Source organism: Leucopleurus acutus (genome assembly GCF_964270905.1).
Source record: "Leucopleurus acutus genome assembly, chromosome: 8".
Taxonomy (NCBI): Eukaryota; Metazoa; Chordata; class Mammalia; order Artiodactyla; family Delphinidae; genus Leucopleurus; species Leucopleurus acutus.
The window spans coordinates 108,828,306-108,844,981 of NC_139151.1; the positions used below are offsets into that span (position 1 = coordinate 108,828,306).

Consider the following 16,676-nt stretch of genomic DNA (forward strand, 5'->3'; position numbering starts at 1 on the left):
TGTGAGGCCGGGCACCGAGTATGCGCCACACGGGTCCCCACGGAGTCACAGATGAGGCCCGTGACAGCCCCACCTTGCAGGTGGGAACCCAGCCCGGGGCCTTTCCGGGACTCCCAAGGCCACAGAGAGCTGGCTCGGTGGCGCCACCTAGAGGTCCCGCCTGGCCACCGCAGGGCCCGTTCCCTGGGGGCCGCGTACCCACTGCCGCGGGCAGCTGCGTGTAGATGGAGTTCACGAACACCTCGCCGTTGGCCTGGACCTGGATGGTCTGGGGAGAGGAGGCGGGGCCGCGGTCAGCGCGCGGCGGAGCCCGGCCGGCCCGCCCGCGGAGGGCCGCTGCCACCGCCCCCAGCCGGGTCCTCACCGTGTCGCCTCCGCTCAACCACAGCATGACCGTTCTGAGGCAGTTCTCGTTGTCCGTCAGGCCGCATTTCCGCAGCTCGGCCAGCACGGTGAGGGCACTGCCTGCACATATCTGACGGCACAGAGCCCACCCGTGTCCTGGGTCGGCCAGCCCCCACCCCGGGCGGGAGGGACTGTGTGTGTGTGCTGCCCTGTGCCCAGGAAGCCCCTGCAGGGTCGGGGGCCTCTGGCACCTGGTCACCTCTGGGCAGCTTGTCCAGACTTGGGAGCCCCTTGGCCCCCATGAGTGTGAGCTTCCTCTCGGAATGGAACCCCAGGGGACTTCACCGCTCGGATGGCCATCATGGAACCCCTCCTGGGGTGGAGGAGGACGGAGGGTCCCGGGAGGGCCCAGCAGGCGGGGCTCACCTTGGTTAGGACATAGTTGCAGTCCCCGTGCACGTCGTAGAGTTTCTCATCATAGGTGGAGATGTGGGACCCGCCCTGGACGGAGCAGATGCCCGGGCACGGGAGGTCCTGGCACTGCCATAGTCCCCCGGAGCAGGTGCTGGGGGGGGAGCCGTGACAGAGGGGCCATGGTGAGGGGGAGGTGAGCCCCACGTGGGGCAGGGGCGGGGCCGGCCGGGGGACCTACCAGGAGCTGCAGATGGTGGTGAAGGAGGCCCCCGGGGCGTAGGGGCGGCCGCCGTGCATGCAGGGGCACTGCCGCAGGGGCAGGCAGCCCGAGTGGGTGACGTCGTCCATCACCGTGCCTGGGGAGGAGCGGGGGGTGGGGGGCACAAGTGGTCAGCGGAGGCTGGGCTCAGGCGTTGGAAACACAGCGACCGGATGGGGACAAAGGCCCAGATAGGGGGCGGTCCCCAAGGGCCCGGAGGACCTGCCTTGGGGGCAGAAGCAGCCGTCGACGCAGTGGTCCTCGCAGAGCTGGGAGCGCTCAGGGTTGGAGCAGGTGTCCGCGCAGGGTGAGCCGCACTCCTGGTATTGCATGTTCAGGGGGCACGTCTGGGCTGTGGGGAGAAGGACAGGGCTTGGCCCCAGGAAGCCACCCTGCTCCCGCCTTCCATGTGCCACCAAGGGTCCCCAAAGGGGCACCTCTTGCCCCATCTAGCCATCTTCTGAGTGAGGCAGAAGGGGAGAGGAGCGTGGGGCCCCGAGCCTCCGGGGGCAGCCCCCCCGCCCCCACCTGGGTTCAGGGGTGAGCCCAGCTCAGTGTGCCCAAGCCAGGTCCTCCCTCTGGGCTCTCGGGGGCCCGCAGGCCTTTCATATTCCCTCTGATCTCCTGCCCATCCTCTCACCGTGGGCCCCCCGAGGGGCTCCACCTGCCCGGATCCCCAGCCAGGTACCAGGTGTCCTGCCTGAGGGTCGCCTCCCTCACACTCTCCCCAGGGACCCAGTGTGGGTGCAGGGCCTTGGGCTCCTCCCCAGTGCATGGGGGCACTCACGGCAGAGGTCAGGGCCCCTCCAGCTCTGCGGCTGTCCCCCGGCGTGGGCACACTGGCGAGAGTACTCCGCGAAGGTGGCACATGGGCAGGTGGGGCAGCGGCACAGGTCCTGGGTGCAGGTGGCCACGTACACCTCGGCATCCACCAGCCTGTGGCACTGAGCAAAGGCTGCGCCCAGCAGGGTGTGGCGACAGATGCCCTCCTGGTGAGACAGAGGCTGGAGGCTCTGTCCTCTGTGCGGTATCGGTGGGGACCCCAGCCCTGCAGCCTTTCCCCAGGCCAGGAAGCCCCTTTCCCCTGAGGTTCCAGCCGGCCAGCCAGCCACCTGCTTGCCCGTCATCCGTCACGCATCCATCTTCTCATCCCTCCCTCCCTCCATCCACCCATCTGTCCTTCCAGTCCTCTGTCCATCTGTCCATCCACATATCCATCCATCCCTCCCTCCAGCCAGCCACCCATCCTTCTGCTCAACCACTGAGAACTTGCTACTGCTCTGTGCAGAGCTCTGCTTGGTGACCCACGACCCTGGACTCCCTGCGCCCACCCCGGGCTCCGGGACACACCTGCCCACGGTGCGCGTGCCCAGGACGGGTGCAGAGCCCATGCTGGAGGCGGCTCAGAGAAGTGGGAGGCGGAAGTGCCCACGGTCAGCCAGCCCCAGCAGGGCCAGTGCCGACCTGTCGCTGACCGTCCCCCTTGTTCAGCCCCCACCCCTGACTAGCTTCAGTTCCCCATTTAAGCCTCGTGGATTCTGCTGGTTTTGGGGATCCTGGAGCTGCTAGGCCACTTCCAAAGATGGGGTCCTCCCAGCACATCAGAAGGGCTTTTGCTCTGGGCTTCCTGAGTGCCCCCCTCTTGGTGAGACTGTGTTTGGGGGGGCACGTATTTGCAGGGGTTGTGGGCAGGCACTCACTTCATCTGTGCAGTTGTCAGCTGGGGAGGGCAGGGGGTCTTGGCACTGCTCCGTGGGCCCATCCAGCTTCTGCAGGTTCCCAAACTGTAGAGGGGTCAGCCTTGCATCTGCAGAGAGGAGGCACTCCATGCAGGGGCCTGGAGGGGCTCTGGGGGCAGAGCTCCCGCCCATGCTCAGGACCCCCGAAACTTCCCTCTGGGGCATCACTGGAAGCGTTGCCACCCCCCGATTTGCTCCCTGCCCAGCGTCCCGGCGAGGCCCCCACCCTGCGCCCCAGCCTCCCTGGGACCGTCCAGCCTGGGCTCGGCCACCTGCTGCGCACTCACTGTGGGCATAGAACTCGTTGATGGCCGGGAGCCCGTTGAGGTCCCCGCACAGGCCGCAGGTCTGGTTGGCATACCTGGGGTCCAGCTCCAGCTGGGGGCGGGGGAGGGGCGGCTCTAGCTTCTGCGGGCCCGCAGGGCCCCCAGGCCCCATCCATCCAGCTCCCGCAGGGCTGCCCCTGGGTGGGGAGGGCGTCGGGGTGGGCAGCCTCACCAGGGCGCTGTCCTCTCCGTTCCACGTGAAGGTTAGCATCAGCCGGATGTTGACCTTGACGTAGGCACTGCTCTCCTCCACCAGGAGGCCGGCGCGGCTGTAGGGCAGCTCCTCCCTGGGCCGGAAAGTTCGGTGCTCCCACGGGTCCAGCGCCCTCCCCACCAGCTCTGAGCCCAGCCCACCCTGGAGCCTGGCCCCTCCACACCCGGGCAGGCTCACCGCCTCCCGTTGACCAGGATGGACCCGTTGGAGACCTCCAGTACCAGCCCCTGCGTCTTGAGGGTGATGTGGGTGACCGTGGGCCTGGAGCCCACCAGGCCGCGGCGGAGCTGGAGGTTGAAGTCCTCGTAGGCAGCACCGCAGTGCGCGGAGAAGACGTAGTTGCACAGCCCGGGGAAGCGGAAGACGTCGCCGTCGAAGGTCTTGTAGTGGAAGTCGCCCCACGTGCTGCACACCCGCCCGCCATGCGCCGTGTTCAGGGCTGTGGGGAGTGCGCGGTGGGGGAGGGCAGCCTTCCCTGGGACCAGGCCCCCGGTTTCGGGGTGGGGAGCCGCCGCCCCCTTCCTCACTCCCCTCTTCTCCGGATTCTCCCATTCCTCCGACACCAGCACCCGGGTCAGCCCCCAGCAGAACCATCTACAGGGATGGCTCCCAGCCACGCCCAAGGCCCAGCTCCAGCCAAGCTCCAGCTTCCCGGCTGCCCACACTGTCCCGGCTTTATCCCCAGGTCTGTGACCACCCCCTGAGGCTGGCAAACACCCCTGCCCCTGTGGGCAATGGGCGGCGACCACTTACAGCTCATGGTGGGGAAGCCAGTGATGGGCGGGATGAAGGTCACACGCCGGGCTGCAGAGTGAACCGGGTCACACCCGAACATGGCCGGGCAGGGACCAGCCAGGACACCCCTTCCCAGGACTGCCGTCCTCCTCACTGGCTACCCCGGGGCAGCAGGGAGCCGCAGGCCAACCCTGGCCCAGCCAAGGGAGCCCAGGACTAACGCTGTCCCCTCCAGGACCCTATCCATCTGCCCAGGACACGCTCCTGCCCAGGTCTGTGTGTTTCCCCGATTGTGTGTGTGTGTGAGCATGTGAGTGTGTCCACACCTGCGAGTGAGTGGGTGGGCATTCATGTAAGCACAGACGTGTGGGTGTGAACATGTGTGTGCACACGTGTGTGAGTGCATGTGAGCGTCTGAGCCCGTCTGCTCCGTGCCTTTGTTTTCTTAGGCCCCCTCCGCTGTCCCGTCCTGTGGGCAGATGGGATCCAGGAGGGTCTCTATGTGGCATGTAGCTAATGTGGCAAAGGGTCCACCCCCCACCCCTGCCCAGATCCCCTGCCAGCTACGTGTGGGGCCCTTTCTACCACTGTCCACCCTCTCACCGTTCATGGTAGCCTCCTGACTCGCCCAGCTCTGCTCCGCGCTGCCCTGGGTCTCTGGGAAAAGGGAACCGGAGTCCATGAGAAGCCTGACATCAGCCACCTGTCCCTTGGTCTCCAAGGGCTGCAGGATGGTGGCCACGTGAACAGCACCCGATGCCGGGATGGGAGCTTCGGCAGGGAGCTGACCCGCCCTCCCCGTCTGCACCGCATCTCGCTGTGGCTCAGGGTAGAATGGAATCAGGAAAAGCTGTTGGCCTCACTGACCCCAGGCCACCCCAGGGAGAGCGTTCGGCCCCATCCACACATCCCTCAGAGAAGGACAGAGCCTGGCTTTGTTGGGGAGAAGGACACACACGGCTGGGGAGGCTCCCGGGCGTCACTTAGCAGAAACTCAAGACCAGAGCCAGCTCCACCGTAGAAGTACCAGCCGTGGCAGGTGGGAGGCCTGGGGGGCCCAGTGCCGGCACGGCTCCCCAGGTCACCTGTGTGTCCCCCACCACCAGGCACAGGTGCCCCCACAATCTTGATGGACAGGACTGTGCCCCCCTCCAGGCCCCTCTGTCTCAGGCTCAGGCTGGGGCACCCCGCTCTCGGGCTAGCGCCTCCGAATTCCTTCATCACGTCTGTGGGGGTCTCCATGCTCGGCCGAAGCCGGCGCCTCTTCGGGAGTGGGAGGGGCAGCCCCAGGGGTCCCCAGGTCCCCGGTGGCGCTGGGGCTCGGCTCCGCAGCTACCATGCCAGCCTCCACTCCCTGTGCGACTTTCCCGTCTGGGACACCGACATGGGAACCACAGGGACTGGCCTGGGATTTCTCTCTCCTCCTAAGGGCCCTGGTTGACTGCGTTTCCCAGAAGCATGACTGCTCCCCCGTCCGCCCCTGACCCCCGACCTGCGGCCCCTCCCGCGTGTGTCCGCTGTGGTACCCACCCCACGGTCGGGAAATCAGGGGGCTTCACACGGACAGGCTCACGTGGCACACCCTCCTTGGACCAGGTGACGGCCCAGTGAGCCTGGGTCCAGCGCTTGGCCAGAGAAATGCCTGCTGTTGACCACCCCATCACGCTGTAGTCCAGTGCACATCGCCCTGATGGGAAGCCCCCCAACGCAGGGCCCAACCTCACACACCCCTAAGGGGGCTTCAGCCCAGGGGACACCCATCTGAGGCAGGAGGCAGGTGGGCTCCAGGCTAGATGTTTACAGCCAGCCTCCTGTTTACATTTCCCGAGGCAGGAGGCAGGTGGGCTCCAGGCTAGATGTTTACAGCCAGCCTCCCGTCTGCACTTGGAGATGGAAATAACAGGAACAGGGTAAAAATCTGGACTTTTCTTCTGGTGGATGCTTTAAGGTAACAGTCATGGCAGGAGCAGAGAGGGGCTAACCCTTGTTTGAGGAAAAGATCAAGAGATCACGTATTTCCCATCCCTGGGGCAAGGGAGACACTGCACACGCGCAGAAAGGCTCCTTGGGGGTCAAAAAGGAGGGGGCGCCACCCCCTCATAGGTGATGCCAAGGCCTCCCATAGGCCTCTGGGCTGGGATCCATCTTGGCTAAAGGTTGGGCACGCATGTTGGGGAGGGTCCTAGGGCAGTTAAGGGTGTGGAAAGGGAAACCGGATAATTGGCCAGAGGTAAACAGAGACCCGGAAGAACTGCCCTGTATGAATGACTTCACCGCCTCTTTCCTGGGGTCCTCCTCCTTGGGGGGGCGCCCACACCCTTTCTCTCTGGGGGAGGTGAGTGGTTAGGATTAGGGCGTCTCTGCCTTGCTTCCGTCTTAACTAAACAAACGGTTTCTCTGTGAGCTCTCCCACAGGTTGTGCTGTGTCTCTAGTAATAAACTTTGCACCTGTTTTTACAGTTTTCGCCTCCCTGAGGAATGCATTTTCCAGTGGGGTCGAGGGCCAGGGGAACGTTGCTTCTGGCCCTGAGCCCCTGGGGGACTAGCAGCTGGGATCCCTGGCTTTCATCCAGGCTGCCCAGGCCCACTTCCTGAGCAGGGAACTAGGTCTTTCTTCAAGCCGCGGCTCACTGCTCCGTCTCCCAGCCCCTGCCCGCCACGGCGCGCGTCTCCTTCTGACAGGAGCACAGACCCATCCCAGGGATTTGCCCCCAGCCAGAGGGAGGGGAGTGGGCTGACGGCAGGCCTGCTGCCCCGGAGCTGAGGCAGGCTGGCCGGCCACCCAAACCGTGCGGGACCCCCACCGGGAGCTCCCATGGGAATGCCCCCCCCAACCCCGCACCCAGCCCAGTTCGCCCTCCCAGAAAGGCGGCTTGGGGCAGGGGCTCTGGGAGACAACCCCCTCCCCTTCAGCACCTCCCTTTCACAGATGGAGAGAGCCTCGGGCTGGTGCCCACCTGCCCAGACCCCCGAGCTCGGGCTGAGGTGCTGTAGAGGGGCTGCCGGAGCAGTCCATGGGGCCCGGGGACGGAGGGGTGGCCCCCGGTGGCCAGGGCTCCAGGCCAGCCCAGCTGGGTGTCACCGGCCGCCCCAGGCAGCATCTTTCGTGTTGACAGTAAGCGTTAGGGCTCACGGTGCTTCCCCGGCTTGGAGTGCCACAGGGCCAGACAGGCGGCAGTCAGGTGAGGACGAGAAAGGCAGCAGGGCAGTTATAGCTCCAGGAGCAGAGCCGGCGCTGGGATGGGGCTGCCGTGATGGCTGTGACCCCGGGCCAGCCCAGAGGGTGGAGTGTGGGAGATGCAACCCTGCTGCTCTCCCTGCCGTCAGGCAGCTGTGCCGTCCCCTGCCCGCTCTGCTCTGGGGGCCTCACGGGAACCAGAGAGAACCCCCAGCCCAGTCTCCTCACCCAGAGCCCCCTCAACCCCATCCCGGAGGCTGAGACCCTCAGTTTCCCCAGGGGGACCTAACTTCTCCCAACGCAGGCTGGGCGCTCCGGGGGGGCCGGGAGTCTGGCGCGTGCAGGGCCCCACGGAGGACACGCTGTGCAGTGTCGGCAGGAGACACACAGGCGAGTGGCCTGCGGGGGCCGACGAGATGGAGTGAGGGGCTTAGGCCTTACCTGCTTTCTGCACCAAGGGCAGGACCACCAGGGCCCAGGCCAGGGCCCGGCACCCGCTCTGGGCACCCATCCTGAGGGCCGGCACGGTGGTGGGCAGGCGGCGAGGAGGGAGTGGGGCACGACGCTCGCTCCCCTGGGGGCCCTGGGGCTTATATAGCGGGAAGCCTCGGCCCCGTGCCCAGCTCCTGGGCCACGCAGGGTGCTGTCCTCTCCCCACGGCAGCCACGTGTGTTTGCTCTTGGGGAGGGGCCGTGGCACACAAGAGCCTAGAGGAGGAAGGATCTGCGGCTCTGGGCCCCAGAGGTGCAGGACCCCTCCCCCACGCCCCAGCCCACCGCTTCTGAGATCAGGAGAGAAAGCGTGGACGGAGCCGGAGGGTGGCGCTGGCAAAGCCCCCACAAAGCAGGGCTGCCTCGGCCTGCCTGGGTCCCGCCTTGCTGCAGCCCCGTGCCCGCGATAGGATGGGGAGGGTGCGGTGTGTGGGCAGCAGGCGGGCTCAGACCCCGGGGCAGCACCTCCCGGGAGCCTGGCTGAGGCGGTCAGGGGGGATTGGAGGGGAAGAGGCAGCCGTGGGGGAGCTGCCCAGAGGTGCAGCTCACCACCCCATCCCCGAGGGGTGAGCAGGGGCTGCGAGGCCATCACTCCGCCTGGCGGGGGCGGCGGGGGTCCTGCTCGCTGCGGGGTGTGCATGCCATGTATGGAGGGGGGTACCAGTCTGCAGGCTCCCGGGGGTCCCAGAGCTCCCAGCTGTGCCAGCAGGACCCTGCCAGGCCTCTGGGCTCCTGTCTGTCACCAAGTTCAAACTCAAGGGGAAACCGAGGCCCTGAGGATGGACGCCCTGGCACGCACACCGGGACTGGCCAAGGCAGGGCCAGGGGCTCCCAGCCTGGGTCCTGTTTGACCCTCGCCTCATGCCCAAGGCCGGCTGGTTAACCCCAGGGAAGGGGCACAGAGGAATCCCAGACCTACCTGCGGTCCCCGGCCAACAGCAGGCTGAGCAGGGACCCGTGTACACAGTGATGTGGCCCCGGGGCCCCCCGCAGGGCTGACGGGGGGCACTGGGGGACCAGGGATCTCTAAACCCCAGTACCTGCCCCAAGCGGGAGCCACGAAGGCCTGCTCCCCCGACTGGTATGGCAGGTTTTGGGGGGGCCCTGGTCAGTGCAGCCCCCCAGCCACACTCCTCCCCCCCGTCCATTCCCTCCTCTGGCTCTGGCTCTCAGCCACTGGGCGTCCTCACCCCAAACCTGCTGTGTCTGAGCACAGGACGGCTGGGGGGCGGGGTGCACAGGCCCCCACCCCCACCCCCGCCCTACTCTCCGCCCTGCCCTCCGCCTTTGTCTTTCGGATAAGTCAGCTGAAGTGGAATTTCTGAGGAAAAGGGAAACCCCATCTTAAAGCTCTAAACGTCTTTTACCGACGTCATCCCCCCAGCTTGGCCAATGGCCCCACAGGTCCTGCGTCTCCTTTTGGTTCCTGGTGTCTTTGGGGCGTTTCCGGCACCGGCAGCAGCATGGGGGCTCCTGCAGACCTAGGCCCTGGGTCTCAGCTCAGGCTCAGACCCCACCCACTGCCCGCTTCTGGGACCCCAGGGCAGGCGCTCAGGCTGCCCTCCAGCTGTCCCTCCCCCATCCTCACTGTCACCTCCCGGCCTGGGGTGCGTGATCTCCAAAGTTCTCTTTCACGGCCAACCCAGTTGTCCCCTCTGCAGAGGGCACAGCTGGAGGGGCCTCTGGGGGAGGGCTGGGTGGGACCCCTTGCAGAACAGGCCTGGAGGGTGCGCTGGACCCCTCCCTCCACCCTCCTAACCCCGCCCTCCCGAGCTCTCAGGCTGTGGCTGGGCCTGGCCTTCCTGCCCTCGCTCCAGGCCAACAGCCAGTGCTCGAGGCCGTGGCACCTGGTCCCTCATGTGGGTGGGGAGTGCACACAGCCCGGACCCCTGAATCCACCTGAAGGAAGGAAGGAAGCAGGGAATCTGGCCTCCCAGACTGAGCCCCCGTGCCCACCTTCTCCCCGCTCCCGAAGCCTCAGCTCTCAATCTGTGCCACTGGCCCAGAGCTGAGCTGGGTGCCTTCAAGGCTGGTACATCCCTCCGCCCGCCCTGGGTGGCCAGCACCACACAGCCATCAGAGGGGCCCCGCCAGCCCCAGTGCCCACGAAGGTCGGCCCCTCGCTCCGCACCCGCCAGCACCATGTGTGAGCAGCCTGGGCGCCTCGGCCCTCGAGGATGTTATCTCTTCAAGCTTCAAGGTTATTGTCTGCCCCCCACCACCACCAGCACCCCGGAAGGAACACTCCATGTGGCAGGGGCCTGGCCCATCTGTTCACAGCTGGCACACAGTAGGCACTCAGTCAGTGCACCGGAAGACTGAGGGGGCGGACGGCTGTGCCGTGGCCCGACGCTGCCCTTTCCCCCCCGGAGCACCACCCTCGGGCAGGGCTGGCCGTGGGGGCCGCCAGGGTTGTAGGATTGAGACATCCCGGATGTGGACCGCCAAGCCCAGCCTGTTTGCCCAGCGAGTTTACCCCTTCACAGTTGAGAGAGCCGAGGACAGAAGAAGAAGGAAGCGAAGCGTGAGGCTGCTGGGAAGGAGAGCCCGGGCCAGGCCTCCCGGGGCTTGGGGAGGCCGCAGGGACTTGCCAGGGACCTGCCCCGCCTGGGGCGCACCCTGTCCCGCGCTCAGCCTGCAGAGCCCGCAGGCAGACGTGATCCCACCCCCCAGAAAAGACCCCACACACACAGAGCCCAGAGCTGGGCTGCCCCGGCCAGTCCCTCGGCCCTGTTGGAAGCCCCTGGAGGGGTCATCACAGAACGCTGGGCGCCCTTCTCAGCTCACCCCTCCCTGCCCACCGGCCTTTCACCACAGCAGTGCGGAGTCAGGGCCAGGGGCACTGGGGTGCATCAAGCTTCAGGCATTTATCGAGTGCTGGCTGTTCGCCCAGCTCCACACCGGACACCATGGAGGGTTCAGGAGTACAAGGTATGGCCCTGGGGGCGTCAAAGGCCTGGCTGGCTCTAGGCCTGCTCAGAGCCCGGCCCCGGGCCGTCTAGGGATGCAGGCCTTCTGCACCTGCTGCCTCTGCGGGGAGTGGAAGCCTCCACTTGCCCGATGGGGTGCCCCCCGCCCTAGTCCATACCCGGGTAGTGTAGGGGGGTGGGATCAGGCTCCACCGGGGCATCCTCGTCCCCAGAGCGGCCACCATGGTGAGAAAGGCTGTGCCCACTCCCCTAACCCTGCCCCAGGGCTGCAAGAATGTGGAGACCCTCCCCCAGGAAGCCCCTGCCCTGTGTGAAGACCAAGACCCCCCACCCCCACCCAGCATCTTCTTCTATTTCCTGGTCTTCACACAACCCCTTTTCTTGCCCGTTTCATCTCTCCATCCCTCTCACCCTCCTTCCCTCCTTCCTTTCTGCCTCTAGCAAATTCTGAGCCCCAAGCCCTGGGGATTTGACGTGGCCAAGGATAAGAGAGGGCCCCTTTGGAGCTCACAGCTCACTGGCCATATAAGGGAGCAGTGGGAGCTTTGAAGGAACCAGAGCTCTCTGTGGGGCTAGGGTGACATTGAGCTGAAGGAAAGGGAAGAGGCAGCCTTTAGCAAATTAGGGAACAGCAGGTGCAAAGGGCCTGGGGCAGGGACCAACGTGGCTCCTTGGAGGGTCTGAAGGCACCTGGTGTGGCTGGTACTGGGGCACCTGCAAGAGGGGAGCTGGCTGTGGCGTGGGCAAGGTTGGACCAGGGGAGGAGTCAGGGTTTACTCTGAATTTGGGGGGTACAGTTTACTGGAGCATTTAAAGCAGGGAAACCATAGGGGATTTTTTTTTTTATCTGTGTAGAGAAATGTATATAACTTAAAATTTACCATTTTAAGTGTACATTAACTGGCATTAAGTACATTCACAGTGCTGTGCGACCATCACCACTATCCTCTCTAGAACTCTTTTATCATCCCAAAGAGACTCTACCCATTAAACAACTCCCCCTCCCCCTCCCCCAGGCCCTGGCCCTGGCCTGCTCCTTCCTACTTTCTCTCTCTGTGAATTTGACTATTCTAGGTCCTCGTGTAAGTGGAATTGTACGGTGTTTGTTCTCTTGTGACTGGATTATTCACTCTGCACAATGCCTGTAAGGTTCATCCACATGGTAGCCTGTGTCAGAATTTCCTTTTTTTTGGGGGGGGGTGGTGTACGCGGGCCTCTCACTGTTGTGGCCTCTCCCGCCGCGGAGCACAGGCTCCGGACGCACAGGCTCGGCGGCCATGGCTCACGGGCCCAGCCGCTCCGCGGCATGTGGGATCTTCCCGGACCGGGGCACGAACCCGTGTCCCCCGCATCGGCAGGCGGACTCTCAACCACTGCGCCACCAGGGAAGCCCAAGAATTTCCTTTTTTAAGGCTGAATAATACTCCATTGTATGAATAGACTACGTTTTGTTTATCCACTCATCCTTTGATGGACATTTAGGTTGTTTTCACCTTTTGGCTATAGTGAATAAGGCCATGACGTCATCAACATGACGGTGTAAATATCTGAGTCCCTGCTTTCAATTCTTTTGGGTACATACCTAGGAGTAGAATCGCTAGATCATATCATAAGTCTATGTTTAACTTTTTGAGGAATCACCAAACAACAGAAGCATTTTACATTCCCAGCAGCAGTGCACAAAGTTTCCAATTTTTCCACATCCTTGCCAGTGCTTCTTATATGCCCTCTTTTTTAATGATAGCCATCCTAACAGGTATGAAGTGGTACCTCACCATGGTCCTGATTTGCATTTCTCTAATCGCTATTGATGTTGAGCATCTGTTCCCGTGCTAATTAGCTGTTTGCATATCTTCTTTGGAAAAATGTCTATTCAAGTCCTTTGCTCATTTTTGAGCTGGGTTGTTTGTTTTTTTGTTGTTGTTGTTGAGTTTTAGGAGTTCTTTTTTTAAAAATTAATTAATTTATTTATTTATTTGGCTTTGTTTCTGTGCGAGGACTTTCTCTAGTTGCGGCGAACGGGGGCCACTCCTCATCGCGGTGCGCGGGCCTCTCACTGTTGCGGCCTCTCCCGTTGTGGAGCAGAGGCTCCAGACGCACAGGCTCAGTAGTTGTGGCTCACGGGCCCAGTTGCTCCGCGGCATGTGGGATCCTCCCAGACCAGGGCTCGAACCCTTGTCCCCTGCATTGGCAGGCAGAAGGAGTTCTTAATATCCTGAATATTAATCCCTAATCAGATATATGATTTACAAATATTTTCTCCATTCTGTGTTTGTTTTCTCACTCTCTTGATAATGTCCTTTGATGCAGAAAGGTTTTAGTTTTGATGTAGTCCAATTTATCAATTTTCTTTTGTTGCCTGTGCTTTTAGGGTCATATCCAAAAATCATTGCCAAATACAGCATCACAAGGATTTTTCCCTAATTTTCTTCTAAGACTTTCATAGTTTTAGCTCTTACATTTAGGTCTTCGATCTATTTCGAGCTAATTTTCATATATGGTGTCAGATAAGAGTCCAACTTCACTCTTTTGCTTGTGGATATCAAGTTTTCCCAGCACCATTTGTTGAAAAGCCTCCTTTCCCCTACTGAATGTCAAAAACCAATTGACTGTGTGTGCCAGGGCTTATTTCTGCACTATCTCTTCTATTCCATTGGTCTACATGTCTGTCTTTATGGCAGTACCACAGTGTTTTGAGTACTGCAGCTTTGTAATAAGTTTTGAAATCAGGAAGAATGAGTCTTGCAACTTTGTTCTTCTTTTTCAAGAGTAATTTGACTATTCCCTTGAGATTCCACATGAATTTCTGTATGGATTTTTCTATTTCTGCAAAAACACCATTGGGATTTTGATAAGGATTACATAAAATCTGTATATCTCTTTGAGTAATATTGTTATCTTATCGGAATTAAGTCTTCAAATCCATGGATATGAGATATTTTTCTACTTATTTATGTATTCCTTAATTTCCTTCAGCAACGTTTTGTAATTTTTAAAATAAATTTATTTATTTAATTTATTTATTTTTGGCTGCATTGGGTCTTTGTTGCTGCACATGGGCTTTCTCTAGTTGCAGCGAGCAGGGGCTACTCTTCATTGCAGTGTGCAGGCTTCTCATTGTGGTGGCTTCTCTTGCTGTGGAACACAGGCTCTAGGCTCACGGGTTTCAGTAGTTGTGGCTCTCGGGTTCTAGAGTGCAGGCTCAGTAGTTGTGGCACACGGGCTTAATTGCTCCACGGCATGTGGGATCTGCCCAGACCAGGGCCTGAACCTGGGTCCCCTGCATCAGCAGGAGGATTCTTAACCACTGCGCCATGAGGGAAGTCCCAATGTTTTGTAATTTTCATTGTACAAGTCTTTTGCCTCCTTGCTTAACTTTAATCCTAAGTATTTTATTATTTTTGATGCTACTGTGAATGGAATTATTTTCTTAATTTCCTCTTTGGGTTGTTCCTTGCTAGTGTATAGCAACTTGCTGAATTCATTTATTAGCTCTGTCTTAATCCATTTGGGCTGATATAACAAAATGCCACAGACTAGGTTGTTTATGAACAACAGAAATTTATTTCTCACAGTTCTGGAGACTGGAATTCAGCCAGCATGATTGGGTTCTGGTGAAAGCCCTCTTCCTGGTTTCAGACTACCCACTTCTTGCAAAGTCAACAGGGGCTAGTGATCTCTCTGGAGCTGCTTTTATAAGGCACTAATCCCATTCATGAGAGCTCCACTCTCATGACTTAAGCACCTCCCAAATGCCCCACCTCCTAATACCGTCACCTTTGAGGGTTAGAATATCAACATATGGATTTTGGATGGAAACACACCATAGCAAGCTTGAATCATTTTTGGTAGAATTTTCAGAAATTTCTGCATATAAAATTATGTCATTTGTGACCAGGGATAGTTTATTTTCCAATTTGGGTGCCTTTTACTTCTTTTTCTTGCCTAATTGCTTTGGCTAGAACTTCTAATACTGTGTTGAATAGAAGCAATGAACATACGCATCATTGTCTTGTTCCTGATTTTAAAGGAAAAGCTTTTATCTTTCACCATTAAGTATGACATTAGCTGTGGGCTTTTCATATATGGCCTTTATTATATTGAGATAGTGTCCTTCTAGTCTTAGTTTGTTGAGTTCCTAATCATGAAAAGATATTGAAATTTGGCAAATTCTTTTTCTGCATTAATTGAGATGTGGGTATTTTCCCTTTTCAACCTATTAATGTGGTGATTGGTTGGTTTTTGTATGTTGAACATCCTTGCATTCCTGGAATAAAACTCACTGGATCATGGTGTAGAAACCTTTTAATATACCTCCGAATTTGTTTGCTAGTATTTTGTTGAGGATTTTTGCATAACTATTCACGAGGGATATTGGTACGTAGTTTTCTTTATTTGGACCAAACATAGTTTCTTTGTTGTTTTTTTGAGGTTTTTGATTACTGATTTGATCTCCTTCCTAGTTAAAGGTCTATTCAGTTTGTCTGTTTCTTCATGAGTAAGTTTTGTTAGACTCTGTGTTTCTAGGCATTTTTCCATTTCTTCTAGGTTATCAAATTTGTTGACATGCAATCATTCATACTATTCCCTTTAATCATATTTTTAGTATTATTTGTATTATATTTATTTCTTTGTGATTTTAGTTTTTAATATACTATATTGCCCTCGTTAGATTATGCCTTCATATTCATAGAACAATATAAACTAATGCCAGTAATAATACTATTGTGGTACAAAAGATCCTGAAGCCTTTTTTTTAAACTGTTTTGAGCGACCATACATGGTATTATATTTTATTTCATTCTGTTATTTTAATTTTTTATTTAAATATAGTTGATACACAATATTATACAATTTACAGGTGTACAAATAGTGGTTTACAATTTTTAAAGGTTATGCTTCATTTATAGTTATTATAAAATATTGGCCATATTCCCCATGTAGTACAATATATCCTCATAGCTTATTTGTTTTATACATAATAGTTTGTACCTCTTAATCCCATACCCCTATGTTGCCCTCCCCCCTCCCTACTACCCACTGGTAACCACAGTCTTTTCTCTACAACTATGAGTCTGTTGTTGTATTCACTAGTTTATTGTATTTTTTTGATTCCACATATAAGTGATATCACCAGTATTTGTCTGTCTCTGTTTGACTTATTTCATTTAGTATAATACCCTCCAAGTCCATCCATGTTGTTGCAAACCTTTAATCACATTTATCTCTATAAAATTGACAGTAATGCCCCTTTCATTTCTGATTTTAAATTTTGATTCTCCTTCCTTTTTTTTCTTAGTGCATTTAGTTAAAGGTTTGTCAATTTTGTTGATCTTGTCAAAGAACCACCTTTTGGTTTTGTTGGCTCTCTTTGTTGTTTTTCTATTCTCTATTTTATTTATCTCTGCTCTAACCTTTATTTATTCCTTCCTTCTGCTAGATTTGAGTTTAGTTTTCTCTTCTTTTTCTAGTTCTTTAAGGTGTAAAGTTAAGTTATTGGTTTGAGATCTTTTTTCTTTTTTAATGTAGGTTTTACAGCTATAAATTTTCTTCTTAGCACTGCCTTTGCTGAATCTCCTGTTTTGGTATGTTGTGTTTTTGTTTTCATTCATCTCTAAGGATTTTCTCATTTCTTCTTTGACCTATTAGTTGTTTAAGAGTGTGTTGTTTATGTTCCATGTATTTGTGAATTTTACAACTTTCCTTCCATTATTGATTTTTAGCTTTATTCCTTTATGGTTAGAAAAGATACTTTATATGATATTAATCTTTTAACATTTACTAAAGCTTGTTTTAGAGCACTTAGTTTATAACACTTAGCACTTGTTTATAACACTTAGTTTATTCTGGAGAATACCCCATGTGCACTTGAGAAAATGTGTATTCTGCAGTTGATAGGTGGAGTGTTCTGTATATGTATGTTAGGCATAGTTGGGTTTTTTTTTGTTTTTTGTTTTTGTTTTTGCAGTACACGGGCCTCTCACTGTTGTGGCCTCTCCCATTGCAGAGCACAGGCTCTGGACGCGCAAGCTCAGTGGCCATGGG

General features: G+C 57.2%; 1 protein-coding gene across 1 annotated transcript in view; it reads right to left on the reverse strand.

Moving 5' to 3' along the window:
• MUC5B (mucin 5B, oligomeric mucus/gel-forming) overlaps positions 1-7,721 on the reverse strand; it is a gene marked incomplete at both ends in the record, with an annotated part of 33,472 nt that extends 25,751 nt beyond the window's left edge. Inside the window, 15 exons of the mRNA XM_082845047.1 lie at positions 199-268; positions 365-475; positions 772-910; positions 998-1,115; positions 1,245-1,370; positions 1,806-2,007; positions 2,719-2,825; positions 3,045-3,135; positions 3,256-3,370; positions 3,475-3,736; positions 4,051-4,101; positions 4,636-4,689; positions 5,257-5,403; positions 7,439-7,609; positions 7,652-7,721. Of these exons, the coding sequence (XP_082701173.1) occupies positions 199-268; positions 365-475; positions 772-910; positions 998-1,115; positions 1,245-1,370; positions 1,806-2,007; positions 2,719-2,825; positions 3,045-3,135; positions 3,256-3,370; positions 3,475-3,736; positions 4,051-4,101; positions 4,636-4,689; positions 5,257-5,403; positions 7,439-7,609; positions 7,652-7,721 (1,834 nt within the window). The remainder of the gene's footprint in view (positions 1-198; positions 269-364; positions 476-771; positions 911-997; positions 1,116-1,244; positions 1,371-1,805; positions 2,008-2,718; positions 2,826-3,044; positions 3,136-3,255; positions 3,371-3,474; positions 3,737-4,050; positions 4,102-4,635; positions 4,690-5,256; positions 5,404-7,438; positions 7,610-7,651) is intronic.
• Between the last annotated feature and the right edge of the window lie 8,955 nt (positions 7,722-16,676).